The sequence below is a fragment of the Stegastes partitus genome, unplaced genomic scaffold (assembly GCF_000690725.1).
Source record: "Stegastes partitus isolate 25-593 unplaced genomic scaffold, Stegastes_partitus-1.0.2 Scaffold1360, whole genome shotgun sequence".
Lineage (NCBI taxonomy): Eukaryota > Metazoa > Chordata > Actinopteri > Pomacentridae > Stegastes > Stegastes partitus.
In genome coordinates, this window is record NW_007579091.1 from 104,031 (window position 1) to 116,768 (window position 12,738).

General features: G+C 45.1%; 2 protein-coding genes and 2 non-coding genes across 4 annotated transcripts in view; 2 read left to right on the top strand and 2 right to left on the bottom strand.

Moving 5' to 3' along the window:
• The window catches only part of LOC103370033 (fibrinogen-like protein 1), a 13,362-nt gene extending 1,193 nt beyond the window's left edge, over positions 1-12,169 (top strand). The window contains exons 2-11 of the mRNA XM_008298934.1: positions 128-326; positions 419-518; positions 4,408-4,470; positions 4,556-4,676; positions 6,083-6,251; positions 8,396-8,555; positions 8,641-8,738; positions 8,808-8,896; positions 10,136-10,344; positions 11,371-12,169. Of these exons, the coding sequence (XP_008297156.1) occupies positions 128-326; positions 419-518; positions 4,408-4,470; positions 4,556-4,676; positions 6,083-6,251; positions 8,396-8,555; positions 8,641-8,738; positions 8,808-8,896; positions 10,136-10,344; positions 11,371-11,575 (1,413 nt within the window). The 3' untranslated portion in view covers positions 11,576-12,169. The remainder of the gene's footprint in view (positions 1-127; positions 327-418; positions 519-4,407; positions 4,471-4,555; positions 4,677-6,082; positions 6,252-8,395; positions 8,556-8,640; positions 8,739-8,807; positions 8,897-10,135; positions 10,345-11,370) is intronic.
• trnak-uuu (transfer RNA lysine (anticodon UUU)) lies at positions 1,539-1,611 on the bottom strand. The gene has a single exon. It is a non-coding gene; the product is annotated as a tRNA-Lys (tRNA).
• On the top strand, positions 3,136-3,227 carry trnar-ucu (transfer RNA arginine (anticodon UCU)). Its single transcript is given in 2 exon segments — positions 3,136-3,172; positions 3,192-3,227. It is a non-coding gene; the product is annotated as a tRNA-Arg (tRNA).
• LOC103370028 (microtubule-associated tumor suppressor 1 homolog) overlaps positions 11,671-12,738 on the bottom strand; it is a 65,305-nt gene continuing 64,237 nt past the window's right edge. Inside the window, exon 18 of the mRNA XM_008298927.1 lies at positions 11,671-12,738. Within this exon, the coding sequence (XP_008297149.1) occupies positions 12,526-12,738 (213 nt within the window). The 3' untranslated portion in view covers positions 11,671-12,525.

The window sequence follows — 12,738 nt, forward strand, 5'->3', positions numbered from 1 at the left end:
GGGTTCTGGGTCTGCCCCGGGGTCTCCTCCCAGGTGGACGTGTTCGGAAGACCCCCAGAGGAAGCCTCACAAGAGGCATCCGAATCAGATGTCCATACCACCTCAGCTGGCTCCTTTCGACACAAAGGAGCAGCGGCTCTACCACGAGCTCCTTCCGGATGTCCGAGCTCCTCACCCTATCTCTAAGGCTGAGCCCAACCACTCTGTGGAGGACACTCATTTCAGCCACTTGTATCTGCGATGTTGTTCTTTTGGTCACGACCCAAAGCTCGTGACCATAAGTGAGGGTTGGGAGTTTGGTTCCGGAGCCCTTGCTGTGCGTGGAGGTGAGCCCGACTATATCTAGCCAGTAACACTCCACCTCCCGCACCAGCTCAGGCTCCTTCCCCACTAGTGAGGTGACATTTCATGTCCCTAGATCTAGTCTACGCCACCAGGGGGCGGTACGCCAGGATGCCCACTCCTGCCTATCACCAGGTGTGCATAGCACCCAACCTCAATCTTCTGCCCTGTCGGTGGTGGGCCCTCTGAGCAGTGACCCCGTGTTACTTCTTCAGGCTGTGCACACATGGGGCCCCAAGGCTTGGCCACCAGATGCTCTCCTGCAAGCTCCCCCCCCAGGCCTGGCTGCAGGAGGGGGCCCCGGTTTTCCTGATCCAGGCAAGGTGGCGGATTTCCTTTTATGTGATGTCATCTGGGGTCTTTGAATTGCTCTTTGTCTGGTTCCTCCCCAAGAACCAATTTGCCTTGGGAGACCATACCAGGGGCTAATGCCCCGGAAAACATAGCTCCTAGGATCACAGGAACACTCAAACCACTCCACTGCGATAAGGTGGTAATTCATCTAGGAGTGTTTCAATATATTCCATTCAACTGACTGTTATTGAATATATTGTTTCAAGATAGAGGAAAGCTAATTGATGAGGACAAAGTCATGTTGAGCTGCACATTCAGAACCAGAACACATCTGATNCTTCCTAAGCTGTATATTGTTTTTGTGGGGTTTTTTTTGCAGGATTGTGGGTCAGAATGACCAGAAAAGCATGCAGTTGTTGTGCAGAACTGGGTCCAGAAAATCATACTGGTCCTCATTCTGCATCAGAGAATGGTCTCATTCTGCTGTGTTGGAAATAAATCCTCTGGCTTTTTTCTATTTCTTTAAAACCGTCACTAGCAAATTGTACAGAGCTGAGCAAAGGATGCAGCAACTTTGTCCCCTTAAAACAGTGTTTTGGTGGAACATTTGCAACGAGGTGAGCACTGTCATTGATAGAACTACTGCAAAATCCAAACCTTCGACAACTGTTTAGGGTTTCAGTGCAGAAGGTTGCACCTGGGAGGTTGTGGTGGTTTGGGAGGTTTATACCCACAACCTACATCTAGTAAGTCAGACTAGTTTACCACATTAAAGGAGCATTACAATGAAAGTGGTAATCCTAAGCTAAGAAGAGGTAATGTACCACAGTAATGCAGCCACACAGGAAGTATATTGGCCTTCAAAGTTTTGGTAGCTCTTTGAATTTATCAAAAAGCATTACCGCCCGAACAGGGACTTGAACCCTGGACCCTCAGATTAAAAGTCTGATGCTCTACCGACTGAGCTATCCGGGCTCTGACAGACTGTCTTGTAGAAGGTAAATTTGTAGAAATAACTCTACAGAATTCTACACAACAACTTCTGATTTATTTTTTTCTATTTTTGTCATGATCAACACCAGTTTTCCCAGATTGCTGAGCAACTTTGGTACGACTGCTAGTAACAGGACACACAGCCTGAATGCTTGAGTACCAGGATCCCACCACCACCACCACCACTACCGTTAGCCTTATTAAACGCTGAAACAACGCTACGTTAACCAATATAAATGCAGTGTGTATAAAACAACGGCACAGATGGTAACGCAGTATTATGTTAAACTCGTTCCTTACAGTAGATCTCAGTTGAGCCCTGCAGTAAGTCCGAACACAAATACCACTTTGGGGTTTTTTTTTCAGAGTAAAAGCCTCACAACTGCGCACTACAAGACGTTTCTTATAACTATTTATTTGTTTCGTAACTAATCAACAAAAGGACAATAAACAAACTGAAGTACTTAATGTCTGCTAATTAATTTTGTAGTTTGCGTCGTATTGTTGAGCCTATTGCGTCTTTTGCTGTTGTAAATCTTACACAACACCACAACAATTCCAGCCATTGCTTTCTCAGTGATCACAGAAGATGCATCCTCAGTGTAGCTCCCCCCACAACAACTGTGAACGGTTTAAAGACGTACAAACAAACCCCATAGCATGTTCTGTTCTGCAGAATGGGCCGACACAGTGACACCAGTTGAGCCATGTTTGTTCAGTTTCTGCAGTATTATCTGTGCTGTGTTTCTGGGTTCACAGTCGGGCAACACAGGCTGGTAAAACCACCTGGAAGCAGAAAAGGCATGAAAAGAAAACACGTGGCGTTACACCCACTAACTAGAGTTCTTTTTGGCAAAACGTCTCTGCTGAACTGAAGAATGGGTCTGTGCATACTCTTATTAGCTAAAGTGGATTTAGTTAAAGCTTGTGTACAGGACCTGTACATTAAAGAGATTTGCTGGAAAAAGACAAAATACAAACCAATGTGAGTGACAGCCTGAGCAGCCCTACAAACCGACTCCATAAGCTAAATCTGGTATTCTGTGGGTTTTAGGTAAATTGAACAGATTCGCGCTTTTACTTTGAAGGCGCACAAAATCAAACAGGAAGTCTGTCACGCTAACGTGCGGCGCTTTTCTGAGACCAATACGATAAACATGTAGCTTCGAGGTACAAGTGGAAGAGAAACAAGCTTTCAGCGAGACCTGAAAGCAGAATAATAACGTGTACAGGATGCCGCCGCCCTGCCAGTGAGCGGGGCGATAAGCGGAAGCGACGGCCGAAGCTAAAAGCGGAGAACCGGCAGAGCTAAGCGGCTAACGCTAGCCCGAACGGCGCAGTGGGCAGCGGTGTTTACATGAATGAATGAATGAATGAATGAATGAACGAATGAAGTCTCGGCCTCTGTGACACAACAACCTTCACATGAGCTCGTCTGATCGGAGCCGTGTTTCAGGAAGTGACAGTGAACGTTTATTAGGTCCTAAGTGAAAGTGATCAACAGGTGGCTCCGTGGCGCAATGGATAGCGCATTGGACTTCTAGTCAAGCACTTGAGGAGTGATTCAAAGGTTGTGGGTTCGAGTCCCACCGGAGTCGCATTTTTGCCCCGTTCAGCCGTGTCTTCTTTGTTTTTATGCAGTGGGTGCTGTCGTTACATTAAACACAGACAGATAACTGGATTGTTTTTCAAGTAATCATGCTGTACTACAGCTAAACTGGCTCAGTTTAAATAGATAAAACTCTCTTTGTGTACCTTGTTTGAAGGTGGAGGGACTTTACATGATGTGGAGCTTGAAAACTGACTTTAGAGTATCAATACACCATCAATGATTACCTGGAAAACATACGAATGTAAAGGTGGGTACACAGATAGAGTATTCCTCCTGCACCTTACTGTCAGTTAGCTTGTGATTTTATCTTGGTTATTTTTTAGCATATATTTGATGTTTTATCTGCTGTAGGTTAGTGTCTGTTTTGTGCAGCACTTTGAAGTATTTCTTCTTCTTCTTATGTTTAGTATTGTTCATCTAGTTAATAAATAAAGTGCTAAATACAGGTTTAAACTAATCTCAAATGCTTTCTAGGATATGTGGATAAATATATAAATTGTTGTAATTAACTGACAGATACAGAAATAAATGTGTTTCCAGAAACGTACAGATAATGCAAAGACATTAATGAATACTGTGTTTATTTGTAACCTAATTGTATTTGTTTATTCCATTGATTTGATTGTGGCTGAAGAAGTTCCCCACATTTCTTAATCTGTTTATTTTTGTGCTGTTGCGTTTGTATGTTAACACAAAAGTACGATAGCCACCAAGATGTATTTATGTCCGCTGAATATATTCCCCTGAGGTCACCTTATCAGCTAATAGCAAGAGACAAATAGCTTATTGAGCCATTTTAATTGTGCCATTTATTACACAAGTGATGTGTGTCATTTTAGGAAATAATTAAAAAGTGTAAGATTAAAAATATCTGAATTTTTCTGAATTGTGGAGACTGTTATGGTATTGTAATTATGGTGTTTATTTATTTATCACTTTGTTCTGCTGCTGAATAAGTCGGTGTGTAAATTGATCTTCAGTAGATTAATTAATTCATGTGTTTATATTCATGTATTTATTTCTGTATTTTCAGCATCATCCACAGAAGTACAGCATTTAGCAGTTATGTATGTTTTTCTTGATTAGTTTATATTATTGACATGCATTTTTTTTAAATTTATTTTTTGTTATGCAAAGTGAGCAGTTGGTGTTTCTGTGAATTCCAGTCAGCAGGAGTTCTTTAGAGGAAACCCCAGCAGCAGCAGCAGCAGCAGCAGTGTGCAGGTTCAGTATGTAACCACTAGATGGAGGCTGCAGACTGCGTGCCGGCTGACAGCAGAGCAGCGATGCCGCGACAGCTCCCTGCACATAAAGAGAGCCGAGAGGCGTCCACTGGGACCAAACGGAGAACGAGAGTCGCAGTGGCAGGTTGATGATCATGGCGCTGCTCAGGACATGTGTGGCCTTTCTGCTTCACCTGGCCTCCTCTCTGGCGGTAAGAGACTCCACATGACTCCCACTGCATCAAATTGAACACTGTGTTTGGACAGTTCTGCCTATTCCAGGGTTTATAGGGTCAAGAAGTAGCTCCCATGACAACTTTACACTGTGATAGTTTTTTGATTTACTTAATGGTTAAAAAAAAAAAACAAGGTCGCGGTTTTTATTCAGTTTTATTCAACGTACAGTCAAAAATAATCGCACTCTGGCATGCAGAAGTTGCAGAATGACTTTCTTAGTGGATTTATTTGAGTGTTTTGGCTCATTATGCTGCTGAAACGTCCACTTCTGGTTCAGACAAAAGTCCTCACATCATCTTCAGGCTCTCTTTGATGCAGAGTTAACAGTTCAATCAGCGGCTGCAAAGTTTTCCAGAACCGCAGCCGGTGTGAGCTGCTTCTCCTGATGCAGCTCAGATGATCTCTTTCTGATTGTAGCTGCAGATCCTGAGATGAAGCTTCTCAGAGGTTCTTTCTGCATCTTTAATTTATTTATTTGGAGGTTTTAACTTCCCTGTCTGACTCATAGGCGTCCACAGAACCATCGATTGCTTTCTGATTTAACCTTAGAAAGTAAACTTACAAGGATTTTTTTTGTGATGTTGATCTTATTTCTTTATTGGAAAAAGTGAACACCGGTTGAACAGCGACTTCAGCAGCACAGATACCAGCAGAACTTTGATATCAGAGGTTAAAATGAGACCGTTTCTAATCAGCTGATTCTCATTAGATGGACTTGTGGCTGATAAATGTAGGGCTACTTTTCCATGTGACTGAGCTGGTTTTTATTCTGTTAATTCTGAAAATGACACAACATGTTAGTTTTAGGCTCTTTTTTGTGTTTATTTGTTCAGATTTGTTAATAAACAAGTCAACAGTTTGCATGGGGTGGTTTTATCTATTTTCCTGACTGTGTAACATGTCAGGGTGCTTTACAGTAAGGTTTAGGGATGTCATGTTATACTGCACATTTAAAACAGACCAAACGTGCTTTTTAATACAGATTTAACTGAATAAATGTTAAGGTTAAGACCCTACAATATTAAAACTGTACTAATTGACTGTATTGGCCTATTTTACAGGCACCACAAATGGTCGTCAGTCACACTTATTTTTATTATTTCATCAAAATACTTGCAGATTATTGTAATAATTGACAACTAATCGACTAACGAAGACTCGACTTTTTAAGTAGCGGTGTAACTACAGCAGACACACAGCAGTTCGTTACCGAGGATACACTGGTCGTGTCCGGTGTTGAGCCTTAAACATCCCCAGTCGGTGGGGTTCTGATGAATCGCTTGTTGACTCGGAGATCTGCGGGTGACAAGTTAGTCTAAATATCAATCGGTCCTACAGATGCTTTACCTGTTGCTGAAGGTCAGTTTGTGTCTCCGTCCAGGCTCCGGTGCCGTGCGAGGACAGGGTGGTCCGGCTGGAGGCGGAGATCCAGAACCTGATGAGCGTGATCAATGATCAGCACCGGTACATCCAGGAGCTCCACAGCAGCCAGGCCCAGCAGCTGCAGCACATCCCCAACTCTCACCTGGGCCTGGGAAACCTGTACAGAGGTAGGACCCCGTCTGACCAGATGCTGCACATCTGCACCACAGCGGTGTGTCAGAGCAGCCTTCATATGGACCATGATGCTTACCCAGAATCAACTGTAGCCCTCTGAGCGGTTTCTGGGCGTTTTGAGCTCCTGTCTCATGTTTCTGTGCAACATAAAGTCCTGCAGCTCTGTGGAGCCAGAACCACATGAGGGAGGAGACAGAACTCAGAGACGTCTTCTGTCAGCAGGACTCTGAACAACAGAGACCAGAAAAAAAGTCTTAGATCAACATGTGCACACAGGAGCTCCACACTAAAGATATTTTACTTCCATTTGTTGGAATTAGTTTCAGTCACTAGTTTCTGCACTGAGAAGCGCTGAGTTGTTGTAATTTCTTTTACACAATGTTTTCTAAGCAAACCGTTTATTGTTCATGTGTCATTTAAAAAACCACCAAAGATAAAGTCGTTCTAGGAAATATCTGAGTTTTAAGCTTACGTCTGCATAATTTCCTCACACATGATAGGTTTAGGGATCATCTGACGGTTGTCAATCTAAAAGGTTTTCATCTTCTCACTTCTCCAAAATAAATGTAGGATTTTTTATTAGCTTGTGTTTTAAACCAGCCAGCAGGTTTTGGGCTTTAGAGAGTTGAACTGAAACCAACAAACAATTCATTTCTATTTTATTATCATTCTAAATAGAAAATGCCAAAAGGATAAATTGGCTTTTTATTCAATTATTTCATGTAAATGTGCACCTTTTCAAATATAGACTCGTGGTTAGATGTGGCAGCTTCTGGTTGACTTTACAGAAACCATGAGCACCACAGTCATTCATTCATTCATTCATTCATTCATTCATTCATCTATAAACACAGGACAGCAGTGGCGACTCCCTGCTGTTAAAGCGCTCTGAATCTGGTTGACTTTCTGGAGCTACGTTCAAACAGACGCGCTTCAGGATAGATTTTTGCTTCGTGTTTAACATTTTGTGAAACCTGTCAAATAAAATCAAATGAAGAAGATGGTCAGAGGTTGGTTCCATGCTGAATATGAAAACAACATCGGTGTGTTGGTAATTCTGGGTGAAACCATCTCCCACACTGTCATGACACAACACATTAAGTCAACATTTAGCTTCTCTTAGCTCGTTGTTTCTGCTTCAAAAGAACTTTTATAAACGTTGAAGTTTGATTTGATCAGCGCCACACAGCAGACGGGTTGGGTCATCCGGCGAACACGGTTTAGCTGCTGAAGAAACGGTAGTCGGAGGATCTGTGTAACGATTAATCACACGGCAAACGGGTGTGAAACGTTCACCCATCCTTCTTTGATCACTTTGCAAATGGATAATTTTCTCAGTTTCATTTTTAATTGTTCTCACAGAATTACATTTTTTTACCAAATGTATTTATTTGTGTTTGGACCGTAGCATTAGCGCCTGGGGCAGTAGCCTTCCTACAGCCAGCCACAGAGAGGTATTATTATTATTACTGTATAGCACATCTGAGCTGGGAGTAATTTATCAGCTGCCTTACTTTGGGAGAGCTTTGGAGACGCATGTGAACACTACTGCAGATCAGAGTTATCAAAAAACCAAAAGGCGAGTGTTTACAGGAACATTTCTGTTTTCATCCAGCGGTTTCTACGGCAGCATTAACTCCCAGTTCATCAAACCAACGATAGAAATACTAGAATGGAGTCTCATGGTAGATTATATGGTGTATTTCACCTGCTGATGCTGCTGGACGAGAACATGGAGGGGACAGAAACACCAACCCTATCCTGCAGTAGGAGCTTTAGAAACATACCTGGAAGAGGTTCTGCAGGGCTGGTTCTTCAAGTCAGAACACCTGCAAAGGTTCGGTCCGTCCTTAAATAACCTGCAGTATAAATGACATCAAACACAGACGCAGCTTTGTACGGCGGCCGAGTCTTCTGCCTTTTACTGCAACTTCAGAGTCACATCCATGTGTTTAGACAGATACAGTCATAAAAACAAACTTATATCCTGTTCTGGGATTCTTGTGGGTCTCGGACTTGACACTTTATCGTGCAGCCAATCAGCAGTTAGCGTTCGGTTTCCTGTCCTGACCCTACTTCACAGTAAAATCCCTTCAGAACCGCTGTTACTTCAGTGTTTCTGTTGGCTTCTTTGCAGACTGCTCCGAGGTGTTTGCAGACGGTAACGTGGCCAACGGGCTCTACGTGATCCGTCCCGACGGATCTCCAACGGCGCTCAGCGTCTACTGCGACATGAACAACGGAGGAGGCTGGACCGTCTTCCAGCGCAGGAGAGACGGCAAAGAGAGCTTCGACAGGTGTGTGTGTGTGTGTGCACAGAAACATGAATGTACACTTGAACAGTGGACAAAGCCGTCACCGGTGTGTCTGCGCTGTGTGCAGAGCCTGGGTGGAGTACAAGCACGGCTTCGGAGATCTGTTCTCCCCCGACGGAGAGTTCTGGTTGGGCAACGAGCCTCTACACCACCTCACCTCGCAAGGTTCGTGACCCGAGCGTCGGTATGTCGGATGTTACAGGACGGTCGGCGTTCAACTCTGTTGTCTTGCAGGAAACTACGACCTTCGCATCGACATGGAGGACTTTGAGGGAAACCAGCGTTACGCAGAGTACAAGAACTTCAAAGTGGACAATGAAAAGGTGAGACAGAAACAGGAAGCGTGTTGAATGTTTTAAGGCTGCAGATCCATCCTCTGAACCCCCATTTAGAATCAGCAGAAAGAGCAAGAAGCTTCAGAAACAGGAGATGTTCAGCTTTCTGATGGTTCATGAGCACACGATGTTTGATGCACAGTAAATTATGGTGAATCATTTCTGTGTTAAATCACCACCAGAGCATTTAAAACAAACTCCCCTTAGCAGAGAAAGACACTGCTGGTAAGAAGCACAACTGTTTTTCTAATCAGACTGGAGAAGCTGCTCACGTTAATACTCACCATGTGCATCGTTTACTTGCTTCTTCAACCCCCTGAACCCCAAAACCCACCAGCCAGTTTAAATGATCCATTTTATTTTTAATCAGGGCAACAAACTGTAAACATAGAAAACAATTAATGGAGTTTCAAACTTTCCAATATTCCTTGAAAGTGTAATATGACGTTCTGTTGGGGAAATTAATCATTTCGAAGCTCACCTCTGCGTTCCTCTGCACCACTGAGAAGCCATTAGTGACAAAACAAACAAATGGTCTCTTCAGGTGAACTGCAGCCAGTGTTTCTTCAGAGAGACTGAGAGGAGAATCCAACCTCCTGGATCAATAAATAAATGCAACACGGATCAGAACCAGAGGACAGAGGAGCCAGTTGTTGGAGATACAGGATGTGTTGGGTCTTTTTCAACAGCTCTGGACACGTTGGTTCCAATATTAGTCAAATAATCTTCTGCGTTCTCTCCTTCATGGTTGTTCTGCTTCCAGAGAGCTGCACGACTTTATATTGTGGTAGTGAGCAAAAAAAAAAGGACAGAAACTGCTTTGGGTTCTGGGGTTTAAAACGGGTTTACACGTTTTTCACACTTTATGAAGGTAATTTAGAGCCTTGGGCCTGGTTTGAATCAGGAATGATCTGATGATCTGCTGCACTTGTTCTGTGACCCGCTCAGCAGCCTCTCTCTGGCTGCACATCTGGCGTTGGTCTGCCTTTGACCTTGCCCTCTCCATTTCCCATAACACTGAGCCTTATTTAGACTATGCACGTTGGACCACCTTTGCTGTGGAAACGGCAGCAAGGTCGTCTGGCTCTTCTTCTCCTCTTCCACTCCTTACACTTGATGCTTTCGCCTCCTCCGTCTTGTAGTCCTCACTGTGGACGGTTCATAGCAATAATACAGTTTAAGTATAAATGTGACACTAATCCAACCCGTTGCTTTGCCTCACTAAAGGACCAGTACCAGCTACATTTGGGGGAGTACTCCGGGAACGCCGGCAACGCTCTGAGCGACGCCTACATGGAGAAATGGAACGGTCCCTGTTTGGTGCCCAACGGCGTCAAATTCAGCACCTACGACCACTCGAACGCCGTCGACACCGAACCTGAACCCGACGACGTCCGGTGTGTCCGGCACAGCAAGTCGGGCTGGTGGTTCAGCAAGTAATGCCCCAGTTTTACTTCAGACACGGGCTTAAAGGTGGAGTCAGGGGTTCTAAATACAGGATGAGTCACTTAAAATAAAAGTTAAAACAGAGCTCCAGGGAGTGTTTGGATTGGTGGGTTTTCATGTATGAGTCCAAACTTTATCTCCGAGTTAATGATGCAGTGGAGACTCAGGTTAAGTTCTGTAATTTATTATACCGTGGGCTTCATTATTATGTTAGATTATCCTCCATAATTAATAACACTGTAGGCTCTCAGTCTTACTATAGATCACAGTCGGCTAAACTAGTATGTTCTACTGTTTTAATCCCTAATGTTGGTGCAACAGGTGTGTTTAAAACAGACAGCAGCCTCTCCCCGTGCACGCTCATGCACAGGACAGGGGGTAAGTAAGGGGATGTGGGGCTGTGGGGGTAATATGTGTGTACTTTCATACCGTGTAGTGTGCCAGAAATAGATTTAGTTTGTACTAATGTGTGCTGTCAAACGCAGCAGATATCTAAAATTCCCCAGATGTCCTACTGCATCCACACAGATTAGCTTTTCTGGGCGTTCTGACCCACAATCCTCTGAGCAGCTACATCAGACTCACATCAGTAAAATCCAGCTGAAGTCACACCGGCCGATAGCCGCTCACTTCCTGTGACAGACTGCGACAGTCGAAGCAGTACGGCCCAATTTGTGAACAAAAGCTTGTTAGTAAAGACCCTGAACATCAGGCTGGAATGAAGGTTCTAGACTGGTCTCCCCAGAGCCCTGACTGGAACCATCCAGAACCTGTGGACTGATGAAGAAACAAGTTTGGTTGAACTGCAGCGATTCAGTCCAGAGATAAACCAGAAGAACCGACCTGAGGCTCAGTATTAGGACCGAGTTGTGTGAACCTGTGAACACTTGAAGGGCTTCTTAAGAACAAAGTCTGATTTGGAGCTCAGCCCGTCTAAAGAATCCCAGACTCCACCTTCTACAGAAACCAGTGCACAGGTGAACCAGGTGTTTGACTTGTTTCTGTCGCCGCTGCAGGTGCGACTCGGGGAACCTGAACGGCCATTACTACGACGGGCCGTACAAGGCGATGACGGACGACGGCGTGGTGTGGTACACGTGGCACGGCTGGTCCTACTCCATCAAATCTGTGGTCATGATGCTGCGAGCCTCCGACCTGGAGGGCCAACCGCACCACAGCAAAGCGGCCGGCAGCACCGCCAAGCCTCCTCGCGGTCAGTAAGGTCCGAACACCGGAGCCGGAAAAGCTTCACACGCAGCGTCATCGTGTCGTCCGTTTATTTTAAACCTCACAATAAAACCAGGGTGGCTTCAGTCTGATGTCGTATCGTATTTATTCTGTGTCCAACATAAAACAGGACCCTGTACACTGAGGCATTTTGGGTACATCTGAGGTTTTTCAGGACAAACGACAGACAAACAAAGTGAGTTTCTGTCTTTTGGGTTGAGTAAAACAGGCTGCTGTCTGCCTGGAGGGCTGAGTTCTGTTGGGGCACAAAGGCTGAGGGGAGGTCTGTGTTCATTAGTTAATGAGGGCTTCAAGGGGGAAGTAAAGGGACAAGGCCAACACCCTCCTGTTAAATAAACTGCATATTTGGCTCAGAGACGGTGTTTAGCATCCAGGGGTGATTACATTCCACAGAGCAGATTAAGGTAGAGGTTGTGAGGAGCTCACAGAGGATCAGCGTTCATGTCAGTGATTCAGCTCCTCAGACGGACCAAGCGAGCGTCCGTCTGAGGCAGATCGGTGATTGAGCTTCGCTCTTTGGGAGGAACAAAAAAATCTCTTTCAAAAGAAGGGAAAAGGCAAAAAAAACAACAAAACAATCCATGCAAATCCACCACGAAGTACCCGTCATTTTAACATCCGCCAAACCCAAACAAGTCTGTTTCCACAGATCCAAGGTTTTCTCTCATCCACGTCTTTGGAAGGATGAGCGGAGCTGTACAGCATAACAAAAGGGAAGGGGAGATATCTATGTACAGACCCTGAGGTGTGCCTGCTGCTCAGTTTCCTTCAGACAAAGAAGGAAGGTGTGTTGGAGAGCCAGGCGTAGATCCGGAGCGAGGACAGTCCCACGCTCGCGTTAAGTGCATCGGTGCCGCCGCGGCGACTCAGTTCGTTCAAAATGTACAAGTCCGTGACGCGACTTCCGGCGGCGCGTTGTCGGGTTATCTGGGCGACAACGGAGCAGCTGTGGGGAAGGAGGCGGAGTTCCTGGGGGAGCCGAAGGGGGAGGTGGGGGAGAGGCGGCGGGGGCTCGCCAGCAGGTCGCCGTTGTGGAGCTTCCACAGCAGCTCCTCGTTCTCCATCGACAGCCGCTTGTTCACCTTCGACTCCTTCTGCAGGGTCTGCTGCAGGATGGCCTGCTCCGTGGACAGCTG